This window comes from Eschrichtius robustus, chromosome 20, assembly GCF_028021215.1.
Source record: "Eschrichtius robustus isolate mEscRob2 chromosome 20, mEscRob2.pri, whole genome shotgun sequence".
In the NCBI taxonomy this organism is placed as follows: Eukaryota; Metazoa; Chordata; class Mammalia; order Artiodactyla; family Eschrichtiidae; genus Eschrichtius; species Eschrichtius robustus.
In genome coordinates, this window is record NC_090843.1 from 17,961,016 (window position 1) to 17,985,456 (window position 24,441).

Here is a 24,441-nt window from a genome sequence, read left to right on the forward strand (position 1 = left end):
TGAACAGTTTTGCTTCTGCTTCTTCCACCTTCATTTTGTCATTCTAAGCCCTGTCTTCTTCCTTTCTTCATGAAAACCATGGCTAACCTCTCTTGCTCTTCCAGGTCTTCATACCCCTCACATCCTTCCCTCTGTCGGACACAATAACTGGAAGACTCAGAGTTAGCACTGTCTGAGGCAGCCTCCTCGGATCCAGAAGGGTGTGGATTCTTGGAAGTCAGCCACAGAACAAGGCCCCTGCCTTCCTCTCCCTTCCTCTTCCTCTTCCACCACTTTACCATCGCTGATCGCTCACCCAGTGATTTGGCCCCATGTGCATGTGCTATCTGTTAGTTTCTCCCCTTCTCACTTTGCCCCCATCCCCGCTTCTTAAACCTCTGATGTCCCAGATCTCTGAGTTTATGTAGGGAGGGCTGGGTGGTGATGGCTAAAAACTTCTCTTGCTTTACTGGTGGCCTCTGCAAACAACAGTTCTGCTTGGGAACCTTCACTGGGAACGTAAGGGGTGGAGGAAGAGATGGGGGCTAGAGGACAAACCTCCACAGAATCCCTAGGATGTCAGAACTAAGAGTGCCTATATCCCAGACCTTTCTCTAATAGAGAAGGAAACGAAATCTAAAACCGAATGTCAGCTAAGTGACCTCCTCAAGGCCACAAAGCCAGCGAGTGGTCTGGGGTCAGACCTGTATCACACATCCACACATCCATTGCCTCTCTGATTCCTGTGTGCCAACAGAAAGAGGGATGGTAGGGGGTGGGGTGGGGTGAGCAAGTGCTCCGTTCCACGTTCTTGGTATTATTACTGGTTACTGTTAGTCCAGGGCCAACAGAACACCTTGGGTGAAGACATAATAGTCAGTTGTTTTTTCCCCCCAAGAAGCTTTTCATAATAATAACTAATGTTCGAATAGTGCTGTAGCATTTGCGTGTAAGTTTTCATTTAATCCCTACAACAGCTCTATCAAGGGGGGATTATTACTGACCTATTTTTACAAATGAAACACAGGTTCAAAGATATTTAATTATTTGCTCTTGGTAATATGTCCAGGAAATGGCATGACTAGGACTCAAAACTAGATGGCAGGCTCTAGACGGGCAGAGACCGTGCCTGTCTCATTCATCACTGAAGTCTAGCCCATTGCTGAATGACTGAGTGAACTCAAGACTGGTTTAGATTCTCTGAATTGTTCTTTGCAAACCTTTTAAACTAGGGTTCTACCACTGCAGGGACCACTTATATAGCCCTCAGGAAACAGGTATATGTAGACGTACAACCTACCCAACAAACACACACAAATCCAGCTCATACAAAGATACACTTCCTTTGCTTGGAGCTTAATTTTCAATATTTTTTCCAGGAACTGGGCTATAGGTCTGGACATTTCAGGAAATGGAGAAAGGCAGCATTCCTTGCTCTGCCTTAGGAAGAGCCTGTGTGTGTCCCCCTGTGCCTCTGTGTGCTCAGGGCAGGTGGAGATACCCCAGGTGGCAGACATGGTCTGCCTCCCTCTGGGGCCAGGAAAGTAGCTGGACAGCAGAGGGCGCTGTGGAGCTTACAGACCTTGCATTCGTGGGGGTAACCTGTTCTGGAGCCAGAGTTTTCCAGAGACAGACAAGGATCTTGGGTGGTCTTCTTAGGCCTCCGGTGTGCTATGGTCCTATAGCAATTTCTCTTCTTTTCTCCAGAAACCTAAGTAACACCTAAAAGGTATTGGAGAGAGGGTAGAAAATATAATCTTTGGAGTCAGAGTTGGTTTTGAATTCCATTTCACCTTTTTGAACTGTGTGACCTTAGGTAAGTAACTCTTCAGTTTTTTCATGGGCAAGGGAGGTTATTAATTCTGTTGTGCAGAATTAGAGATGAATTTGTATCAGGAGCTTCTTACAAGCATGGAACAACCATTCCATGCTTATGTATCAAGGGCCTACTCCGTGCCAGGCAGTCCTTGGCATTGGAGAGTCCATGATGGGCAAAAAGCAGACGAGGCCCCTGCCCTCACAGAGCTAACAGCTTAATAGGGAAGACAGACTTTAATCAAATAACCTCACAGATAGATAACAAATCACACCTGTGCAATGAAGTGCAACAAAGGAGTGGTCTTGGAGCTCAGTGAGGAGGAAGTACCCAGGCAGGGAGATTTCCCTGAGGTAGAGAGAAGTAAGTTTAATTTGAAGGATGAGTAGGAGGTTATGAAGCAAAAAGGGAGGGAAAAATCCTTTGAAGAAAAGGGAATCGCTTATGCAATGGCCATGTTTTTGAGCCTGACACAGGGCTAGTGGAACAGCAGGGCAGAGAAAACAAGGTGGAGCCTGGTGGGAGATGAGACCAGAGAGGCGGGGGTCTGATGACACAGGACCCCATAGGCCTCCTTAAGGAGTTTTGTCTTTAGCCTAAGAACAGTGGGAAACCATGAAGGGTTATAATCACAGGCTATTGGTGAATATTCATTTTAAAAGTTTCTCTCTGGGGACTTCCCTGGTGGTCCAGTGGCTAAGACTCCGTGCTCCCAATGCAGGGGCCCCGAGTTCGATCCCTGGTCGGGGAACTGGATCCCACATGCCGCAACTAGGAGTTCACATGCCTGTGGCTAAGGATCCCACATGCTGCAACTAAGACCCGATGCAGCTAAATAAGTAAATTTTTTTTTTTAAAGTTCTCTCTGACTGTAGAACTCATAGCAGACCCTGGATCATCTTCCCCTAAATGCACCTTCAGGTACTAAAGTTGCTAAGTTCTGCTGGCTGATCCTTCCTCCTTATCCTTTGCATCCCTCAACATCTCTTCATGGGAAGATTGCAATGGTTTCCTAACTGGTCTCCCTGCCTCCAGTCACACCTCCTCTACACAAGCTTGAACTTACTTGATCTTCACAACATGCCTGCAAGTAAGCAAAGCAGCAATCCTTATCCCTATTTTGCAGATGAGAAAACTGAGGTCTAGTGGTACTGTGGAACTGGCTCATACAGGCTTGTGAAAGCCAACTGTTAAAATTTCAGAAATTTTGGGACTTCCCTGGTGGTCCAGTGGTTAAGACTTTGCACTCCCACTGCAGGGGGCGTGGAATAAATTTTGCAAGCCAGTTGGTTTTTTTTTTTTTGGCTTGAACCCTGCCCTTCAGCAGTGAGAGCATAGAGTCCTAACTACTAGACCACCAGGGAATTCCCTACAAGCCAGTTGCTAAACACAGCCAACTATTAAAAATTAAATTATACAAACATTAAATATATTAAAAACAAAGCTAATACATTCTCAAAACTCATCACTTCCTAATAATTTTACTGTTATTATTTACCTGTGCTCTTGAGGTTATTTGTGTTATTGTATCTGCTACATAATAGTATGAAACTACTGCATAATAGTATGCTCTGTGTTCAGTAAAGTCAAGATGGTAGATTGAAATCAGCCTTGGTGGGAAGATTTACACCATAGAAATCGGCAAGCGCTACAAATAGGGACTTGATTTATTGTTTTGTCGATAATCTAGATTTAAGAAAGTGATGAGAAAATGTAAATAATTCAGATTTTAAGTGAATGTGTTATGTCTGTAGCCATTACATTCTGTATAGCACAAAACTTGAGGAAATATTCTTTCAGTATTTGAAAATTGTTTTCCTATTCAGCAAAGAAGTTGCTCCCATAATTGACAGGTAAGACGTCTTTGTTTATTCACTTTCCTCTTACATTGACACAGAGGACATCAACCAACATCCATGTCGCGATTACATCCCCCGGTCAACTGAAACCACGGGTTGGCTACCCATACAGCAGTTGGGCAAAAAATCAGTGAAAGCATTCTGTGAGAATAAATTGGTTATAAGGAATCTGCAAATGTACATTATTATTTGTAAATTCTGTGCTACACATCCTTATGTACCTATATATATGCATACATTCCCCTTTTCTCCCGACAGTCGGCTGTTCAACATTTATCAGCACAGCACTGGGTCTAGAACATGTTATTCATGTGTCGCTCCATAAATATTCACTGGATGCCAAGGCGGTTGGCATACAGTTAGTCAATGAACAAACGACTTGGCCACGGTCACACATCGCAAGCGGCATAGGCGGGACCAGAGCCAAAGGTACTGTCCTCCCAAGGCCAGCAGCTCTCTTCCAGGACTAGACCAAGCTTTCCAGGGCCACCCCACCTTAACCGCAAGGGTGGCTTCGGCCTGAGAGCCCGGGAAGTGAAAAACCAGGGTCGGGGTACCGGACTAAAGGCTAGGCAAGAAGCAGCTCACGACCAATAGCGGCCCAGGCCCCGCGTAACGTCACTCTTCGGAGAGGCCGGCGCGAGCACGCCCTGGGGAAAGGGCGTGGCCACCATCACCCGGAAGTGACGCATCGGGGGCGGTGCTCGGCGGCGCCGCGCAGGGTGGGCTCGCGCTGGGCTCCGCGCGCCCCCCGCCCCCTCTATGAGGCAGAGGCCGCGGCGGCCGTTAGCACTGTCGTTCCGGGGGCCGTGGCGGGCGGGGCTCCGGAGGGGCCCGGCCTAGTCCCCACCCCAGCCCGGCTCCCAGCCGCCCGCCCTCCCTCCCTCTCCCCGATGCAGGGGGCCGAGCTCCGGGATGGTGAGGCGGCGGCGGCGGCCGCTTCGTACCGCGTCCTGAGCCGCCTGCTCGGCTATGGAGAGGCGGCCCCCGAGCCAGGCCCGCCGCCGCCGCCCCCGGGCCATGGCCCCGCGCCGCCACCCTTCCTCGCGCGGCCGGGCCCGCGGGGCTCCCGGCCGCCTCAGCTGATGGTGTTCCGCAACGTGGGTCGGCCGCCGGAGGAGGAGGACGCGGAGGCGGCCCGGGAGCCGGGACCCTCGGAACTGCTGTGTCCTCGGCACCGCTGTGCCCTGGACCCCAAGGCCCTGCCGCCGGGGTTGGCGCTCGAGCGGACCTGGGGCCCGGCGGCTGGACTAGAGGCGCAGTTGGCGGCTCTGGGGCTCGGGCAGCCTGCGGGGCCCGGGGTCAAGACGGTCGGCGGGGGTTGCTGCCCGTGCCCGTGCCCCCCGCAGCCGCCCCCTCCGCAGCCCCAGCCGCCTGCTGCCGCCCCGCAGGCCGGGGAGGACCCCACGGAAACAAGCGACGCGCTGCTGGTCCTGGAAGGCTTGGAGTCGGAGGCCGAGAGCCTGGAGACTAACAGCTGCTCGGAAGAGGAGCTCAGCAGCCCGGGCCGCGGAGGAGGAGGGGGCGGCCGGCTTCTGCTGCAGCCCCCGGCCCCTGAATTACCCCCGGTGCCCTTCCCGGTGCAGGACTTGGTCCCTCCAGGGCGCTTGAGTAGAGGGGAGCAGCAGCAAGCTCCCCCACCCCCGCCTCCTCCTGGGCCCCTCCGGCCGCTCGCGGGCCCTTCTCGGAAGAGCTCCCTCAAAATCCGCCTCAGTCGCCTCTTCCGCACGAAGAGCTGCAACGGTGGCTCCGGCGGTGGGGATGGGGCCGGCAAGAGGCCTTCCGGAGAGCTGGCTGCTTCAGCTGCGAGCCTGACGGACGTGGGAGGCTTTGCGGGCCGGGAGCTGGACGCGGGGAGGTGAGACCGGCTGGGGGGCGGTGGGGCTGGCTGACAGAATTCCTTTTCTTGTTTCATTTCCCTTTTATTCTACTGCTAACACGATCCTGACAGTTCTTAAGATATGGTCTTCATAAGGAGGCGGAGACTTGGGGCGAAAGGTGGTGACATTGCCCATTAGGTCAGAGCTGACTGTGGGAGCAGCCTTCACTCTAAGAATTCACTCCCGCGGTGACACTTATCAGCTGGTTAGCCTCTCTCTAGTTGGGCGATGATTCCAAACCATCCCCCCCCCCCCCACGCCCACCCTGGCCCAGCTTTTAAAGTTTTTCCAAGGTGTCTGTCTACCATTACCCCTGGCAGGGGGCTTGCTGGAAAGGTGTAGCCTTTGGGGCAAAACGTTGGTGTTGTGTTTGACCACCTTGCTTATTCTTTCTATGTACCAGCACCCCCTTCACACTCAGGCGTGCAGATGATGTGACAGACTTGTGTAGTTGTAGGCCAGCAGTCAGTTGGGCATCTCTGTTCAAAGTTTTAATGTTTTCTTGGTTGGTTTCTTAGATATACTTGGTATCTCAAGCCTGTATGCTGACCACTGTGAGAATAGAAAATAGCCTTGCTCTCAAACCCACATGAGAAGTCTAAGTATGAGATATACTCATGTACATTAGTACATGAGTTCTAGGCCAATTGATGAAAATTCCAAACTTAAACATTTTTTCCCTGCATTTCTGAAGGGTGGACGGCTCTCTGACATCCAGTGTTAGATTTGTACATCGGTTTAGAAAAGCTGTCAACTTTTGTGTCAATGAAATGAGACTTCCCTTGTGGTAACTGCCATTGTGGTTTGCACTGTTGAGTGGGTTCTTAGAAAGATTGGAATTGGTTTTGGTGCAGCTCATGTGATGGATTCATGAGATGCACTGGTAGCCACAACCCAAGGTTGAAAAACAGGTAAACAGATAAATTGAGAACCACTGTTCACCAGAATCATGTGGGGAGCTTTGGGAAAAGATCAGAGGGCCAAGAATTTGAATTTTTAAAAAGCTCCCTAGTCGGTCCTAAGGTGTGATCTGGACTGGAAACCACTCATCCTTTCAAAGGAACTTGTACTTCAAGAGGAAAGTGTGGGGTCAGTTTTTTTGTTTGTTTGTTTTTTTGTTTTTGCCATGTGGCACGGGGGAGTCTCAGTTCCCTGACCAGGGATGGAACCTGTGCCCCCTGCAGTGGAAGCGCAGAGTCCTAACCGCTGGACCTCCAGGGAATTCCCTTGGTCAGTTTGACTTTGTTGCCTTTTCTGAACAGCTGGGCCAGGGGCTTATCTTGGGGATCAGACCAAACCCAGACTTCCTGAGGAAATCAGTAGGTTGATGCGTGTTGCCCCTTCAGGTAGATGTATGTTTCCACATTTGCCTCCCAATGAACTCACGCTGGGAGCTCAGGTCCAGAAAAGTGTGGCTGCGGAAGCAGCTTTTTTGTGGTAGGCTCTGCATTCGATGCTCCACGTAACCAGTGTAGATGAAATTTTCATCAGCTGGGGGGAGGGCAGGATTGAAGCTGTGGGTAATGACATAGGATAGATTGCTAGTTTTCTTGTGGTTTGTCTTGCCTTTGTTCCATATTGACCAGGACTTGGTCTAAGATTCCAGAGACGCCACATAGGAGGTGTGGCGTGAAATTAGCTGCTACGTCTAATAGATTAGGAGGAGGAAAAGGCATATAACATTATATGGTTTTTTGCATTTGGAAGCAGAATTTAATGGTCATTGGCTGCTCTGTGACCAACCCTCACACTAAGCACAATACAGATTTCTACTGCAGAGCAAATTGGGCTGTAGCTCTGCAAAGAAGCTTAGTTCAGGGCACTGGAGAATTACATTTTTTGGTCCAAGAGCTTTTTCTGATGAATTGGAGAAGAGCTAGGTATTCATGTATGAACGTTTGGTTGACTGCTGTTAGGAGGCAGCATGTTGTACAGAGAATGTGAACATTTAGATTCCATGTAGGACTCCAGCATCAGCTGTGGGATGCGGGCCAATTTTGTCTTCTTCATACTTCCCCCTTTTTTTAATCTGTAAAATGGGAGTGATTCCTGTCTTGTTCCTGTCCTTATAGGAATAGAGTGAAGACAAGAGAAATTGAGATGGAGTATTTTGTGCTTTTGGAGGAAAAGTAGTAAGATTGAACTGGTGATTTTTTTTTTTTAAGTGCTTAGGATTTGGTGCTGTTAGATTTTCTTGTTAGCTTTTCCACAGCTTACTATGTGCCAGTCTTGCTGGCAGCCTCGCAGCTGTGAGAAGCTTGATAAGTCTGGCCAGGGTAGTTGTGATTTCTATGGATCTGCACCTCCTTAGTAAGTCCGCCCTGTTGGGAGGAAGGATAAGTTTGGATTTTTAGCTTGTGCTCTTGTTTTGATTGGTAGGACCTGGAAACCATGAGAAATGTCAGTCTTTTGCCAGAAGGTATATGCCTGCCTTCTTATTGTTGGAGTTGATTACGAGTCTCTGCAGTCTTTGCTGTATAATTTGGGGCTTTTACAGTAACCTCTGGGCATGATTCTCTTTGCTCTTCTCAGCATTTACCTTCCCCACAGCTATCACTAGAAAGTACCTCCTACAATCATTTTTTAATTTGATTTTATTTATTTATTTTTTTGGCCGTGCTGCACGGCATGTGGGATCTTAGTTCCCTCACCAGGGATAGAACCTGCGCCCCCTGTGGTGGAAGCACAGAGTCTTTTTATTTATTTATGTATGTACATATGTATGTATGTATGTATGGCTGCGCTGGCTCTTCGTTGCTGCATGGGGGCTTTCTCTAGTTGCGGTGAGCGGGGGCTACTCTTCGTTGTGGTGTGCTGGCTTCTCACTGCAGTGGCTTCTCTTGTTGTGGAGCACGGGCTATAGACACACGGGCTTCAGTAGTGCGGCACGCGGGCTCAGTAGTTGTGGCTCACGGGCTCTAGAACGCAGGCTCAGTAGTTGTGGCACGTGGGCTTAGTTGCTCTGCGGCATGTGGGATCTTCCCGGACCAGGGCTCGAACCCGTGTCCCCTGCATTGGCAGGAGGATTCTTTTTTTTTTTTTTGGCTGCGTTGGGTCTTCGTTGCTGCGCATGGGCTTTCTCTAGTTGCAGCAAGCAGGGGCTACTCTTCGTTGCGGTGCGCGGGCTTCTCATCGCGGTGGCTTCTCTTGTTGCGGAGCACGGGCTCTAGGTGCACAGGCTTCAGTAGTTGTGGCTCACGGGTTCAGTAGTTGTGGCTCGCGTGCTCTAGATCACAGGCTCAGTAGTTGTGGCGCACAGGCTTAGTCGGTCCACGGCATGTGGGATCTTTCCAGACCAGGACTCAAGCCCATGTCCCCTGCATTGGCAGGCGTATTCTTAACCACTGCGCCACCAGGGAAGCCCGGAGCACTGAGTCTTAACCACTGGACCTCCAGGGAAGTCCCCCTACAATCATTAATAAGGCTTAACAGTTTCCATATTTTAACATTAAGCAAACTTTAGTTCCTTTCAGATGCTTTAGAGTCTGCTAAGTTGACCTTCCTGGATATACAGAGTCTTAGGTCTAGTATGAGTTAGCTTAGAGAACTCTTTTGAAGTGAAGGAAGAAATGGGCCCACCAGCTAATCAGGTTTCTGTTCTGGAGAACTGGGCTAGGCCGTGTAACACACATATGTTGGAATTCAGAGAGCTGGGCTTGATGCCCGTGGGCTTCAGTGTTATATAGGATTGCTATTTCAGGAAAACCAGTGAAGTTCCCTTGTCTGTTTCACATATGTTTAGCTGATTGTCTTCCTTTGTGTATGGTGAGAAATAGCATTTGATCCTACTTTTTTGAATCATCACATAATACATACTTGGTTGGAAATGGGTACCTTGTTCATTTCTCAAGGTTTGTTTTTTTCCTACTTACCAGTTGAGGATATTACTGGCAGTCTTCATAGCTGTGAGGTGGAAAAATGGAGAACAGTTCTGTAGTGGTTTCCTATCTGGGGAAAAAAGATTCAATTCTGGAAAGAGAGGCAGGCTCCCTTGGCATCAATTTGGGGCCCTGCTGTCGTGGACAGACCTGGCAGACATGAGAAACCCTTTTCTCTGTTTTCTTGGGTCTTCAGATCTAAGGGGTCTTTTTGAGAAAGAGCATGACATGCTGAGAGCAAAATGATTTTATGGTGTGGTGAGGAGGGTCTGATTTTTTTTTTAAACTCCCAAGTGTTTTTATTTTTTTAATTATTTATTTATTGGCTGCATTGGGTCTTCGTTGCTGCGTGCAGGCTTTCTCTCGTTGTGGAGAGTGGGCACTCTTCGTTGCGGTGTGCGGGCTTCTCAGAGCTCAGTGCGCAGGCTCAGTAGTTGTGGTGCACGGGGCTTAGTTGGCAGCGTGTGGGATCTTCCCAGGACCAGGGCTCAAACCCGTGTCCCCTGAATTGGCAGGCAGATTCTTAACCACTGTGCCACCAGGGAAGTCCCAAGGAGGGTCTGACTTTATGTTTGGGTTTTGGGTCCATATTCTGTTGATCTTTTTAACTATTTTTCCATGAAGTGGTTGTGGTTGACAAGCTCTCTTTTGGAATGAGCAGCCTGGCTTCAGAAATCTCTGTCCATTTGAGTCTTGTGTCTTTTACTTCTTAACATTTTGCCCACTGACATCATTCCTAAGGTTTTAGACCTTGGTCTACACCTCTGGGCTTTTCTCTGGAAGTTCCCTTCATAGGTTCTTTAGTTGGTTTATGGTGGAGTTTCAGATCTGACCTTGTTGCACAGATGTCTGTGTGTTGGAACTAAAAATGAACATGTGGTTTTTGTGCCTGTAGCTCATGAACAGACACTGGCTTATGATGTGTTGGAAATGGCACAGGCTGGCTGACTTGGCACCGTGTGCTTTAGCAGGGGCAGAGGTAAATTGTGGCCGCAAAACCTGATATTTGGACATCCTACTTTAGAAGTTAGAAAGGGACATGTGTAAGTCTTAGGACACCGTAGAGGGGATTTATGGACAAGAGAGGGAGAGCATTACTATTTCATTGTTTATATTTTAGGCTTCAAGGAATTTGAAAAGTGGCCAGTGGTTATATCAATGTGTTGTCAGCCTGTCTAGTCTAATGAACTCCTTTTATCCCACAGATCTGTTGCCATACAGTTAGTAATTTGCAGAGTGGAAATGGACAGAGGCATTCTATCTCTTTGTTACCTGCAGCACAAGCAGTGTATAGCTGACACAAAGGACTACTTGCCTCAGAGAAGACCTTTACCTAAGGTCTTCTGCTGCCCCTGTCTTGTTCTGCCATCTGAGGCATAGCCCACCAAGTCCTACCCCACACCACCCGTCAGGTCTTTCTGCTGCTAAGATGCAAGTGGCCCACTGGCAGAGTTACAGTGGCTTAACTTTGTACCCTAATGCTTGTCAAGGTGGTCTGGGGAGGAATAGAATAATATGGGAATGTAGTATAGAAGGGTTAGTTAAAAATGTTATCTGGAGCCGTGTCATTCATGTTGCTCTCCAAAAAACAGCACATCCAGCTTAGAATGGTTATCATTTTAAATGTTTCGTATATACAAGAAGAGATGTATAAAGTGTATGTACAATAATAATAATGAAATGTATACCTAGGTAACCATCACTAAGCTTAAAAAATAGAATGTTATCAGTACCTTTGAAGACCCCTGTGTGTTACTTCCTGATTACATCTCCCCCTCCCCCATGTAACCAACCACCATCCTCAATTCATCATTCCCTTGCTTTGTTTTTTATAGTTGTCTAGATTGGTTTTTTCATGAATGACTGCCATTAGAATGCTCTCAGGATCCTTGAGACAGAAACTGTTTTGGATTTTCAGTTAGACAATATCTCCCCAAAGAGAGAAGGAAGCACTCATATTTATTATTAGCCTTTCAGCCTCTTAGACCTTCTACTTCTCTAACCTTCCTTATTTGCCAGAAAAAGCCATCCTAGGGCTCTCAAATGGCTCTGCCTGGGTTTAGAGTCGTATGTATTTCTTTTTCTAGATCCTAGAAACTATGATTTTCTTCAAAATGCCAGGGGCGGGGAGAAGATGAGCTGGAGTGAGAAGGCCTCCGCAAGATGTGTGCATTTGGGTACTGCTGTTCTTCAGTGCTTGGCACTGAGGAGGCTCGTCCCCAGTATGGACAGATGGCAGAGTAACGCAGCTTCCTTTGAAAAGAGGCAAACCGCCAAATGGCTGAGGTGTGAACCCTTCGAAAGGCCAGTGCTTTAGGTTTCTGCTTGCTGAGTTTAATGTTGTATCCACAAGTTACTGAATAAGAATCAGCTTGAAAGCTCTTCAGTCTTAAAGTTAATGTCCAGTGGAATTAACTTTCCATTTCAGCCCTCTGGAGTGTTGCAACTAAGCTGCAGACTGCCATGAGCAACTTTTATAAATAGAGGGACTGTGTGTGCTTGCGTCTTGTTCTGATGCAGCCACCTCTCCTGTGTGTGCTGTGGGCGGGGCGTTGACAGTGGGCACCATCATCAGACTTCTCAAGTCTCAGCATGGAGGTGGCTGCAGAGGGCGTGTGAGACAGGTCAGGAGAGGGAATCCGGCGTCTTGGCTATTTCTGAGTAAGGTCTTCACGGTATGGTTTTGAAATTCTGTTTGAAGTGAGTTCTGAGAAGCACAGACATCTCTGTTAAAACATAAATGAATAAAGATCTTCCAAAGTCAAATATTTTAGAATAGGATTTCATTTTGGATTTTCTTTACTTCTGCCCCCATCTATTGGTGAAGTTGAAGTTTTATTTCAACCTTTGGGTGAGAGTAATTTTGGAAAGTGAGCCAGCTACAAGGTGTGGAGTCAGTCAGGCACTTAATTTGGTGGTAGAATTGTTTTTTTAAGGCTGATTTGTTGAGATATCATTTATATACCACCTAAAATTCACCTTTTTGAAGTTGCTCAGTTCTATTAATTTTGGCAAATGTCAAAATCATAACCTCTGCCACAATCAAGGTATAGCATATTTTCATCACCTCCACAACTTCTTTCCCTTTTAGTCAATTCAATCATTCTGAGGTGAGTGTTTTGAGCTCAGCACATTTCTAGCCAGAAAGTCTTTGTCAGAGTCTTTTGCATTTCCTTCAGTTCTCGCCCAAAAGCCAGTTGAAACTGGTGCAAAGTGCAGTGACCTTTGGTGTGTCTTCACTGGAGATCTGGGTTTTCTAGCTGGTTTGGGAGCAGTATCAGGAGCAGTCCTGGGGGGAGTGCTGTGACTGGCAGCTCAGAAAGGGGAAGAGGCCACCTTCTTTGGGTGCCAGGCAGAGCTCCTAACTTGAAGAGGCTCCCCGTTGGCTTTGACCTATGGCTTGGAGGCATTTTGCGAAAATCAGAGTTCTTACTGGTTGAAGATTGCATGTGTATCCTATAGTGCTGTTCTCAAGTCCAGAAATCTTGCCTGGTTCATTTTGGGACCTCCTGCTCCTAGGAGCAGGCCCAGAGGGAAAGCTGGTGCTCTGAGGTGGCACCTGTTCAGGTCAAGAACCGTTTTCTTGGCTCCCATTTGAAAATCAACTCTGCGTCCGACTTGCTTCCTCTAGAAATGGACTTACTAGTTACCACTCAAGATGTTTTAGTCTTTTAACGTGATGGGTATGGAAAGCTCCAAAGAGATTTCTTATTGCTTTGTAGGCCGCTGAATTCTGTAGCCAAATCTATTTAGGAATTGCCTTAATTATTTTATTCTCCCCCCTTTAAATTTTAGGCTTTATTACAAAAGTGTGGCTGACAACGACTAGGGTTTGCTTTGTTTTTTGGTGCATCTGGAATTGAGTTGTTGCAGTGATTTGTTGTTGTTGTTGTTGTTGTTGCAGTGATTTAAATGCATGTGTGTTCATTCTGCAGCTCATTCTCTGTGTGCTTCTCACCCCTCAGGAAACCCAGGTTGACAAGAACTCAAAGTGCCTTTTCTCCAGTCTCCTTCAGCCCCCTGTTCACAGGTAAGGGTGATCTCTTTCTTTTTCTTCTGACATCTGAAAGCACGAGTGTTCTGAGACGAGTCAGGAAACACTTGCAGATGCGTCTCAGAGGGAGCTTCAAGCATGTCTGCAGTTATTTTCTTCATTTCGTGCCTGCTGGGTTTGGGGTGAGGCTATTTTTATGGTGTGAAATGTATTCTTGACTTTGGATGCTTTATAGTTTGAGGTAGAGACTGCTTGCTGGTAATTAGGTGTCCCTGGCAGTTATGCAGGCTTTCGTTCAGGGTCATCACATATAAATTAAAAGTAGGAATTACAAATTTATAGGCTCATAGCGCATAAAGGACTCCCCAAAAGTCATACAATTCCTGTCCCTGCTTCCAAGGGAGTTCACGGATTATCTAATAAACATGATCCATGATGATCTGGTCTATTTTTAACGACTTTGGGCAAAGGGGATCACATGAACTCTTGTCTTACCCATTTTAGGGGCTAGCAGTTCTTGCAGCTGTTAAAGAGTTCTTCATTGGACCTAATTTAAGTCTCTCCTCTTGCAGCAGGGAACACAGTTGCTAAAGTAGGAAAGCTGTCAAATATCCTTTTGCCTTCTCCTTTAAAGGGGAGCTTTTTCTGAGAGGGAGACCTTTTGTTATGTGAGTCAGGTGTGAAGCTCCTGCTTGAATGAGCTGTAGAAAAGGAAGTCTGGAGCACACAGCCTCAAATCTCAGAAACTGGGTGCTCTTCACTGGGCATGGCTGAGAAACCTTTAAACCGAATCCCAATTTCAAACTCTTTTGGATACTGTGTCCCTCAAAAAAGATGATTGCAAGAATTATGATCTGGGACTGGACATTTCCAGGAAAATGTTAAGCCGGCTAGTGGAACCCCCATCACTGGGTAGACTGCTGTGAGCTGTCAGGACAGGTGAGTTGGTGCCTGCAATAGGCACAGGTGGAGAAGGAGGTTCTCTGTTCATATCCCCTCTGTTCTTATCCCAAGCAGAGAATTAAAGGATCTTATCCTGTAGCAGAATGTCTTTCTAGTTAGCAGTTGTTTCCCTTTTAAAGTAGTGAAACCCACATTTGTAGTTTCAGGTTCCATGTTCTTATTTCAAAGAGGCTTAGCTCTCTTGAATTACATCCTTTAAGTGCCTACAATCTAGACCTCTCTGACCCTTCAGGAAACCTGGGCTCATTGCATTGCTCTGGGAAGCTAGGCCCTCCGTCATTAAGCTGTGTGATGAGTTCCTAGAACTTCCACTGATGACTTTTGTAAGAGCTTTTCTGCTTATCTTAATTAGTGTTCAAGACCTTTGTTAAAAAAAACCATATTAGATTCTGAAAACCCAGCTCCTGGCCTTTTAGAGATATTTGTTACCTCATTTTCTTAACTGGGAAACATTAAAATTCTAGCTGAGGGGTAATTCAGCTTCCTAAATAAGAAAAAGGTGTTGGAAATAACACCCTAAGGGCCAAATTACAGAAATCCCAAATTCTGACTTGTGGATCAGACCTACCAAAACAAACTCATTCTTGGCTGTCAACCTTTTGTTGATAAAATACCCTTCGTTCTCTGGTGATCCAAGTGGAGAGAGGTTAGACGGGGTTGGGTGGCAAGAAGGAGTGTATGTGGCAGAGAACAGAACTGCGTGACATGCTGGGAAGTAAGGAAACCATGTGCCTGACTTTTGGCTGACTGTGGAAGTAAATTATTAGGGTTGTAAATGCACTTTTCGGCCTTTGTAGCCTCAACTATTAGGAATTAATGGATATCTGAAATGGTTGGTTCTCTTATGAGTGAATATCCTGGAAAATCTATATGTGGAAAGCCATTTAGGAAGAAGTCGGAGCTAACATTGGGACCTTTATCTGCATGCAGCTTAACAGTTCTTACATTTTAATGCCACTTGCTTTCCATGTCCATTTGGGCTTGTAACAAGCTGCTTGCCTTGCTCTCCGAGGCAAAAATTGGTATACAAATCTGTAAAAAATAAATGGTGTGGGTTCTATTTGAATAAAGAAGACCTCTTATTCAAGGTTATATCCTCAGTGGCAGAGCCAGGATTAGTTGGCTTTTCAACTGTCAATCCCATGTTTTTGTCTTAAAGATCCTTGATCTTTAACAGGGTAAAGGAATGATGGAATTTAAAATTGACTTCTCAGGTGGTTTTTTTTTGGGCGGGGGCGGCGGGGGCGGACTCCAGCCAAGGAGCATTAGATTTTGAGCTTTCTGAGAGCCATGGACCTCTCTAGCCTCCCTTGCTTGCCCTCTGTTTCCCTTTGCTTCCTGGCCTCGGCTTTGGGCAAGGTGCTACTGTAACACGCTTGCTCCATGAATCCCTCAGGTGAAACAGTGTCACTTGTGGACGTGGACATCTCTCAGCGGGGCCTGACCTCTCCACACCCTCCAACTCCCCCTCCTCCTCCAAGAAGAAGCCTCAGCCTCCTAGGTATAGTTTCTTCCCCTCTCTGTCTTCTCGCCCTAGTGGGAGGGTGAGCTCTATGGACCTGTTGTTCTTTGCCAGGAGCCAAACAAACTCCTGGGTTTCTAATGATGGCCCAATTATTTCTTGTCCCTTTCTCAGCACCCCTGTCCTCTCCCGAAGTGGTTAAATGGGTCTCTTACCTGCATGCTATAACATCTACTGTCCATATATTGATTCGGTCTTTATTTATTTATAAAGGGTATTTATCTTGCTCTGAATCTACTGCTAGTGGGCAGCTTTAGGGATATCCTTACTTTCCTGCTTTCAAGCCAAGGCAACCAGATTAAGATGATTGTTGCCCTGTGTGCAAAAAGACAGGGTGAAGGTCAGGCCATCTTGCCCCAGAGGGCAGCCTGATGATCCTTCTCCCTCTCCTCTGCCTTCATCTTGCTCATTCTGTGCCCATATTTCTGAACCTCTTGCTTTTGTTCTCTCTTCTAGATGATATCAGTGGGACGCTGCCTACATCTGTCCTTGTGGCTCCGATGGGGTCTTCCCTGCAGTCTTTCCCCCTACCTCCGCCTCCTCCACCTCATGCCCCAGGTTAGCTTAGCTTAGACGCAGGACTTGCAAGAGTGGGGAGTACCAAGTGATATACTTCTGAAGGATGGGAGAAATTTATTTATGGAAATAACAGAATTTATGAGAGAGCTTAAATCATATCCCCTTGGCTGGACCAGAACTCCTTGGAAATGAGGCCAAGAACTGGTTTTTCTAACCCATTTTCTTTATGGAGGTGAATCTGATTTTTGGTAGAGACAAAAGACTATTGGATTTTTTTGCCTCTTTGCTGCTGAAACTGTTTTGCAGTCTTTGAGTCGGTATCACTTAGGAAACTGCCTTAATTTTAGTGGAGGGAAGAGGTTTAATATGTTGCTGGTTTTCAAAGTTCTGTGGTCTTTCTAAGCTTTTAGCATTTACTGCAGCCTTGTAAATAAGTACCAAGCATTCAGTAGCCCATACCTGCTTTGCCAGCCTCCAGTACCCAAGGAATAAAATGAATGAAATGAATTCTTTTCTACTCGCCTGGCAAAATCTACTTGCCTGGCAAAATCGTTGCTCTTCCCGGGCAAGTAAGCGAGTCACTATTTCCAAGGCTGCTTTACCGGCACTCCACCTCGAGGTGGGAGAAGTTGGAATCGCTCTAGGCTGGTGAAGGCCCTGAAGTAGTCACCTTAGTCAGGTTAGTGAGCTGCTCCTTACCCCTTTCCTGGGGTTAAACGCCCCCACCCATCCTTCACAGCTTACACGAGCCCACAGAGCTTTTTGTCCCAGCCCATCCAGCTCTTCCCCACTGCTTTGGCTTCCACCCTTTCCAGCTTATCTTCTAATGCCTTGCCCCTCTTCAGTTAGCCTCTTTGTTTTGGGGGGAGGGTCTGCTTGAGGTTGGGAACAATGAGGGTCGACAAGTGACCGCCACTCTCTTGCCCTGCAGATGCGTTTCCCCGGATCGCTCCCCTCCGAGCAGCCGAATCCCTGCACAGCCAACCCCCGCCACCCTTCCAGTGTCCCCTCTACCGGCCCGACTCGAGCAGCTTTGCAGCCAGCCTTCGAGAGCTGGAGAAGGTAGGTGGTGCCTCCTCTTGCATTCTCCTAATTCTGTACCAGCTCCCCTTTTATTATTTTTGGAGGAAGAGTAGTTTCCTTGCCTCTGTATTTACAGTGACAAAACAACATGCTGCTATTATTAGTTCTATAAGAGATGTTGTAAAATTGAATCTGAAAAAAAAAAAATCTGAACGTGATGAAGAAAGGTTAAGGAGAAATGTTTACATAGTTAACCCAGGTCGCTCTTCTCTTCTTTGTAGGGCCTTGGTAATGGAATTGTAAAATTATCTTTCTGTTACTTTGGAGGCCTAAAAGTGTGATGAACCTGGTGTTCTTTGCTAATGCTTGAGACACTCCTAGCAGCTTTTACCTATTGCAGCGTTTTGGAAACGGGGTTCTTGTGGGAAGAGAAATTGTGCTGAAAACTTTGACATTTCTCTGTTCTGTTAACTACTTGACCACTTCTTCTTTGATAGTGTGGTTGGTATTGGGGGCCGATGAATTGGGAAGATGCAGAGATGAAGCTGAAAGGCAAGCCCGATGGTTCTTTCCTGGTACGAGACAGCTCTGATCCTCGTTATATCCTGAGCCTCAGTTTCCGATCACAGGGTATCACCCATCACACCAGAATGGAGCACTACAGAGGTGAGAGGTGCTGGCATTTGAAGGAAGCCTTCTTCCCCCTTTGCCTTTCCCTACCTTTGCTATCTGACTTTTTCATTGGAAGGATTCATAGAAATGGAACTGTGAATGGGGAGGAAAATCTCGTAGACTCAATTGAATATTGATATGGGCACTGGTTTCGATCACTAGAAGAAATGTTGGTGGGGGTTGGGAGGAGCCTCAGGGTGCCGTTTAAAAGTATTCTTAGCATCTTGTCTACTAAATTGGAGAGTCTGAAGAAGACTACTGAAGAACAGAACAAAGCCAGTAAAACTCTCTTGGTAGAAGGAAGAAATAACCTAGGATCATTAGACACATTCTTCCAAACTTTGGTTTATAATTAAACTTACCATCTAGAGATATTTACTATTAAATCATATATACAAAGAGGAGAATTTGTTGATCCTGTGACTGTTCTGTTCTGAATTTCTTTGCCTGGCAGTCACATCAGCTCTTCTCACCAGGCAGCATGGTGATAATTATGTCTTCTTTTGGTCAGCTTTGTAGTCTCATAGGAAATAGTCATCAGAACTCTATGAGAGTTTGTGGGATCAACGTACTTTAGACTATCTATCTTCCTTCCTGGCAGTACTTCCCCCTCTGTGGTCCGGTTGTGCTTAATATTCCAGTGATGTCGAGAAGCTGACTTGTTCAACACTGCAGTCTGGATGGGCATTCTGTATTTGATTTGGGCCACAAACTTGTGATGGTCATCGGTGGTAGGGCTGGCTAATACATCCTTTGTCAAAAATTTGTAATATGCTACAAAAAGTGTGGAGAACTCTGGGGAGTTTCAGGGACTTGCCCCCCTATCCCTCATACTCTTCCCACATGTGATCAACTTCAAATGAGCTATAGTAGATACTGCATTTCAAGTAAGGGGCTCTTTCATGCTCTTCTCAGGCACCACTGTGTCTCTCCTGCTCTCAGCCATGTTCTGCGGGATTTATTTGGTTTGCTTCTCTTGTTAGGCAGGAAGTACCTGTTTAGGTCAGCATAGTTTTGTCCATGGTTTCCTCTGCCCCCATCTCTGCTTTCTTATTTATTTATTTTTGCCTGTGTTGGGTCTTCGTTGCTGCGCGCGGGGCTTTTCTCTAGTTGCAGCAAGCAGGGGCTACTCTTCATTGTGGTGCACGGGCTTCTCATTGCAGTGGCTTCTCTTGTTGCGAAGCACAGGCTCTAGGTGCACGGGCTTCAGTAGTTGTGGCACACGGGCTCAGTAGTTGTGGCTCGTGGGCTCTAGAGCGCAGGCTCAGTAGTTGTGGTGCACAGGCTTAGTTGCTCTGTGGCATGTGGGATCTTCCCGGACCAGGGCTCAAACCCGTGTCTCCTGCATTGGCAGGCGGATTCTTAGTCACTGTGCCACCAGGGAAGCCCCTCCACCTCTGCTTTCGAGATGCATGAAGAGAAAGGAACTTCAGTCCAAAGACCTGAGAATTAGAGAACTGTGGGGTAGACTGCTGCCTGTTTTCCTGCTGTTTCTAAAAGCAAAAATCAAACAAACAAACAAAAAAAAACAAAGCATTTCAGAGTGAAGTGCTTTTATAAACCTATTAAAATGATAAGTGACTAGGCCATGGAAATGATGAATAAATGCTTGACCTCTAGGTTCCTGATAGGTGAGATGCCAGGAATGGGAGGGCGTTTTCAAATGGTTCTCCAGTTACTTTTTGTTCAAAGGGACTTTTCTTCCTTGAATAAATGGAATTTTTAATAGAAGCCTGTGGGCCTTTCAGTTGCCAGCTTGCAATGGAACATTTGTCTTCGTCTTTTTAAGTGATCCTGTGAGAGTAACTAGGGAGACTCAAATCTACAGTTCTCTTGAGTGATTAGTATGCCTTTTGTGACTCCTTTGGATTTAGTGCTATAGTTGTTGGAGTTTTTTGTTGTTGTTTTTTTAAGTCATGGGAGTTCAGATTCCCTTTTGCCTTCGGGATTCTAAGGTTTGGGGTGGGATCTTTGTAACATGTTGGAGCATGGGGTTTTAGAAGTTACAGAAGAAGAAAAGACTTAGAATTTGATTTTTGTGCCTAACACATATGAATGAGTGAGACCCACAAAACTGCTGTTCCTGTCTTTCCTGAACTATTCCATGCATACTTGAAGACTTAGATCTTTTTGAGGGTATGTCATTTAAATTCGCTTTTGCTATAGCAGTCTTTTCTTTATGGTCTGTGGTTTAAAGATTCGTGTTCATAGCCAACAAAATCTATTTATATCTCTTTTTCTGACTTGAATTTATTATTGTTTAACAAAAACCTTGTAAGACCTAATTTATGTCTTATTAAAGGCAACATCTTTTCCATTAGTTGTGGAACAAGCAGGAACAGGGATCTTTGTCTGACTCAGCTTGACTACAAACTACCCTCCCAGAAGTGAGAATCATTAAAATGTTCAAGCCGGCCTCTCAAATCTTTTCGAAGTAAGTTTTGCATTTTTACCTCTCCTTAACTTTCCATGGCAGGAACCTTCAGCCTGTGGTGTCATCCCAAGTTTGAGGATCGCTGTCAATCAGTGGTGGAGTTCATTAAGAGAGCCATCATGCACTCCAAGAATGGGAAGTTTCTCTATTTCTTGAGATCCAGGGTTCCAGGTAAGGCTATAGCTACATTAATTATTTAACTGGCTTGGGTATGAACCAGTGTAGGATCTCTACCCCCACCCCTGCACCACGCCCCCCCCCCCCAAAAAAAAAACCAAAACCAGAAATACTTACTTGAAGCTTTTTTACCTGAAGCTTTTCTTCCTGGCTCTTGTAGCAACCACTCTTCCTAGAGCCCAGTGGCTAATCTCCTGCCCTTGTATTGAGAAGGAGTTGATCCCTCAACATATTGAGAAGGAATCTTTGCTTCTTTGATCATATGAATGAAAAAACTGATCCCACCACTGATGTCCAGGAGTCATGTGAATATTTAACTTGCAGAGGTATCTCGTTGTCCCTGATCCAGGCATCTCACACTTACATGTGAAACAGAGAGCTCTTAGGTCATTTCCTTGGGGAACAGGGAAAGTAAAAGAGTATTCACTAGAAATGGTGAGTGTCAAGGAGGCTGAATTTAATAGCAGTCTGCTCTAGATTTTGTCCATTTGTACGAAACTTTCAAAGAGTAGATACTTTTTATTTATTTATTTATTTATTTATTTACGGCTGCATTGGGTCTTCGTTGCTGCGTGCGGGCTTTTCTCTAGTTGCGGCGAGCGGGGGCTACTCTTCGTTGTGGTGCGCAGTCTTCTCATTGCGGTGGCTTCTCTTGTTGCGGAGCACGGGCTCTAGGCGCAAGGGCTTCCGTAGTTGTGGCATGCGGGCTCAGTAGTCGTGGCTTGCGGCCTGTAGAGCACAGGCTCAGTAGTTGTGGCTCTCGGGCTTAGTTACTCCACGGCATGTGGGATATTCCCGGACCAGGGCTCGAACCCGTGTTCCCTGCCTTGGCAGGTGGATTCTTAACCATTGCGCCACCAGGGAAGTCCAAAGAGTAGATACTTTTTGTTGTGTCCTGTAGCCCTACCAGTATTGAATACAGAGACTAGTCTCCGTTTGGGAGCACTGGGCAGTTCCCATCCTTGCTGGTGTGGTTATGTAGTCTTTCTGCCCAAGTAGGGAGGTAGCTATATAATCTCTATTGAAGGTGGGGAGAAGGGGTGGTTTGCAGGAATCTGCTTTTATAGTGTTGGAAAAAAGTAAAATGGCAAGCACATTAACTGAAGAATTTGTAAGATACAAACAGAACTTAAAATGAGAACTTCATGCTTTGCCATTGAATCAAATTAAGATTCTTAAACAAACTGGGTGCCAAGGAATTGCTCTAAAAAGAAGTTACAGGGAAGCCTCCAGCGGAACATCAGTAACAGGATTGAACCAGGTTACAGGAGTGTGTTTTATAATCTTGGTGATTTCAATAAGGCACGACAGGGTGCGAACTGTATTAATTCTCACTTCATTTAGTATTTGCCTCAGTGCTGTCAAGACAGTTGGGTCTCGTGCAGTTGACTTGGTTAAAAGGAAAATGTTAGAATCCTTTCTTACAGGAACTGACTCTGCTTAGCAATCTTTAGAGTTTGTGGCTTTTGGGGGCATTTATTTAACAAACAAACGTTTATTTTTTAAACTCAGTATCAAAAATAAGCCACTTTGCTACCCTCAGAGAGCTCTTAGCTTAAAAAAGGGGACAGGTAGGAAGATAAAGGCAAGAGCACATGTTAAAGTCAATACAAGACGTGACAGTGATTGACAAGGATGGGTGGGTAATGAGCCCTGTTTGTGGGTGAAGCAGGGAAATCCTCTCAGAGGATTCTGAAGTCTGGAGCATGTATCTACTTGCAGAGTATTGAGAGGCTTCATGGAATCTTGGACTCCTCACGTATAGCACGTTTCATTCCACAAATGTGCCCTGTCTGCAGAAATTTTAAGTAAGATTTTTAACATTGTTAAGGGTTAGAACTTGCAGTGATTGCTACTATTTATTGAGTGCCTATCATGTGCCAGGTACTTTGTCAGGTTCTTTATTTCAGTAGCTCTGATTTCTTGCAACAGCCCTAAAGTTAGCTAATAGATTGGTCTACTTAAAAAAAAAAAGATTATTTTCATTTTGTCAGTGAGGAAACTTAAGGGTGAGGCCCCAAAATGAAGAAGATGTGGCACACATATACAATGGAATATTACTCAGCCATAAAAAGAAACAAAATTGAGTTATTTGTAGTGAGGTGGATGGACCTAGAGCCTGTCATACAGAGTGAAGTAAGTCAGAAAGAGAAAAACAAATACCGTATGCTAACACATATATACGTACTCTAAAAAAAAAAAAAAAAAATGGTACTGATGAACCTAGTTGCAGGGCAGGAATAAAGACATAGACATAAGAGAATGGACTTGAGGACACGGTGGGAAGGGAAAGCTGGGGCATCAACATATATACGCTACCAAATGTAAAATTAGGTAGCTAGTGGGAAGCAGCAGCATAGCGCAGGGAGATCAGCTCGGTGCTTTGCGATGACCTAGAGGGGTGGGATAGGGAGGATGGGAGGGAGACTCAAGAGGGAGGGGATATGGGGACATACGTATGCATATGGCTGATTCACTTTGGTGTACAACAGAAACTAACACAGTATTGTGAAGCAATTATACCCCAATAAAGATCTATTAAGAAGAAAAAGATTAGAATTAAATCAGACTTCTTTTCAGAAACCATGCAAGAAATAAAAGAGTGGATTGAAATATTTAACGTTTTGAAACAAAAAACCACTCTCCTAGAATTTTGTATCAAGCGAAATTATCTTCTAAAAATAAAGGAGGAATAAAGACTTTCTCAGAAGAAAAAAAAGTGAAGCCACTTACTCTAAAGGTTACTCAGTGCTGAAGCCAGGATTCAAACTGAGGCCGAACTAACTCCAAATCTTGTGCTTTATTTCCCACCCTTTGTTATGGGAAAAAAATAGCAGTAAGCCAATTGCAGGTTGAGTTTGCTGGGATTTGTGGAGAGGACATAAAGAAGTCAGAATTGTGTTTATTAGTGGAGATTGTCTTTCTAGGACCTGTGAGGAATGCTACAGGTAGGATATCCATTTGCACTTAAAATTGTAATCAAGTTGACAAGGCAAAGCGAATTAGTATTTACCCCTAGACGTAAGTGACCTCTCTTTGAAGGATTGGGACAAAGAAGGCAAGGCCAGTGTTCTCCTTTACCATTGTTTGCTGCCTTCCTTTGCTTATCACAGAGGTCTAGGCATTCTGTGAGGCTGACTTTATTAGGGGGGAGGATTCCCGTGAGGAAGTGGTAGTCATTAGAATGTAGGTTGAGCTCTGTCAGCCTGCACCAGGGATTATAACACGGTGGATTCTAAAAGGAGCCCTTTTGTTTAGACTTTGGGATGATGATAGCTGAATGCCTGCAAGGGGCTAGTATTATTTCATTTAACCCCTACAAAATCCCTTGAAGGGATGTTACAGTCTCCCTTTTTAAAAAAAAAAAAAAAAAAAAATACAGATTAAGAAACTGATGTGCAGTGAGTTGCAGAGTCAGGATGCAAAGTCACGTTTTTCTGGCTCAGATCTAGAGCTGGATGCAGTCGCAGCACATCCAGACTGTTGTAAAAGGATGTCAGGGATTATGGGAATTTTAAAGCTGGGACTCATGGGAAAGTTCTGGATGGTGGCAAGTAAGGAGCAGAAGGAATTTAATAAGTGGAATAGTTCGCATCTGGGGGAGGAATCGTTGGTAAAAATGATGGCACCTGAGCTTGGTTTGCCCCTTACCTCCTCTCATGGCAGTGCTGGAGCGTGGTCATGGTAAATCTGAGGTTGCTGATTACATCTCAGTCTGGTCCATT

General features: G+C 45.8%; 1 protein-coding gene across 1 annotated transcript in view; it reads left to right on the top strand.

Moving 5' to 3' along the window:
* Positions 1-4,360: 4,360 nt before the first annotated feature.
* SOCS7 (suppressor of cytokine signaling 7) overlaps positions 4,361-24,441 on the top strand; it is a 33,403-nt gene continuing 13,322 nt past the window's right edge. The window contains exons 1-6 of the mRNA XM_068531166.1: positions 4,361-5,512; positions 13,378-13,442; positions 15,766-15,870; positions 17,342-17,472; positions 17,931-18,099; positions 20,582-20,710. Coding sequence (XP_068387267.1) covers positions 4,548-5,512; positions 13,378-13,442; positions 15,766-15,870; positions 17,342-17,472; positions 17,931-18,099; positions 20,582-20,710 — 1,564 coding nt within the window. The 5' untranslated portion in view covers positions 4,361-4,547. The remainder of the gene's footprint in view (positions 5,513-13,377; positions 13,443-15,765; positions 15,871-17,341; positions 17,473-17,930; positions 18,100-20,581; positions 20,711-24,441) is intronic.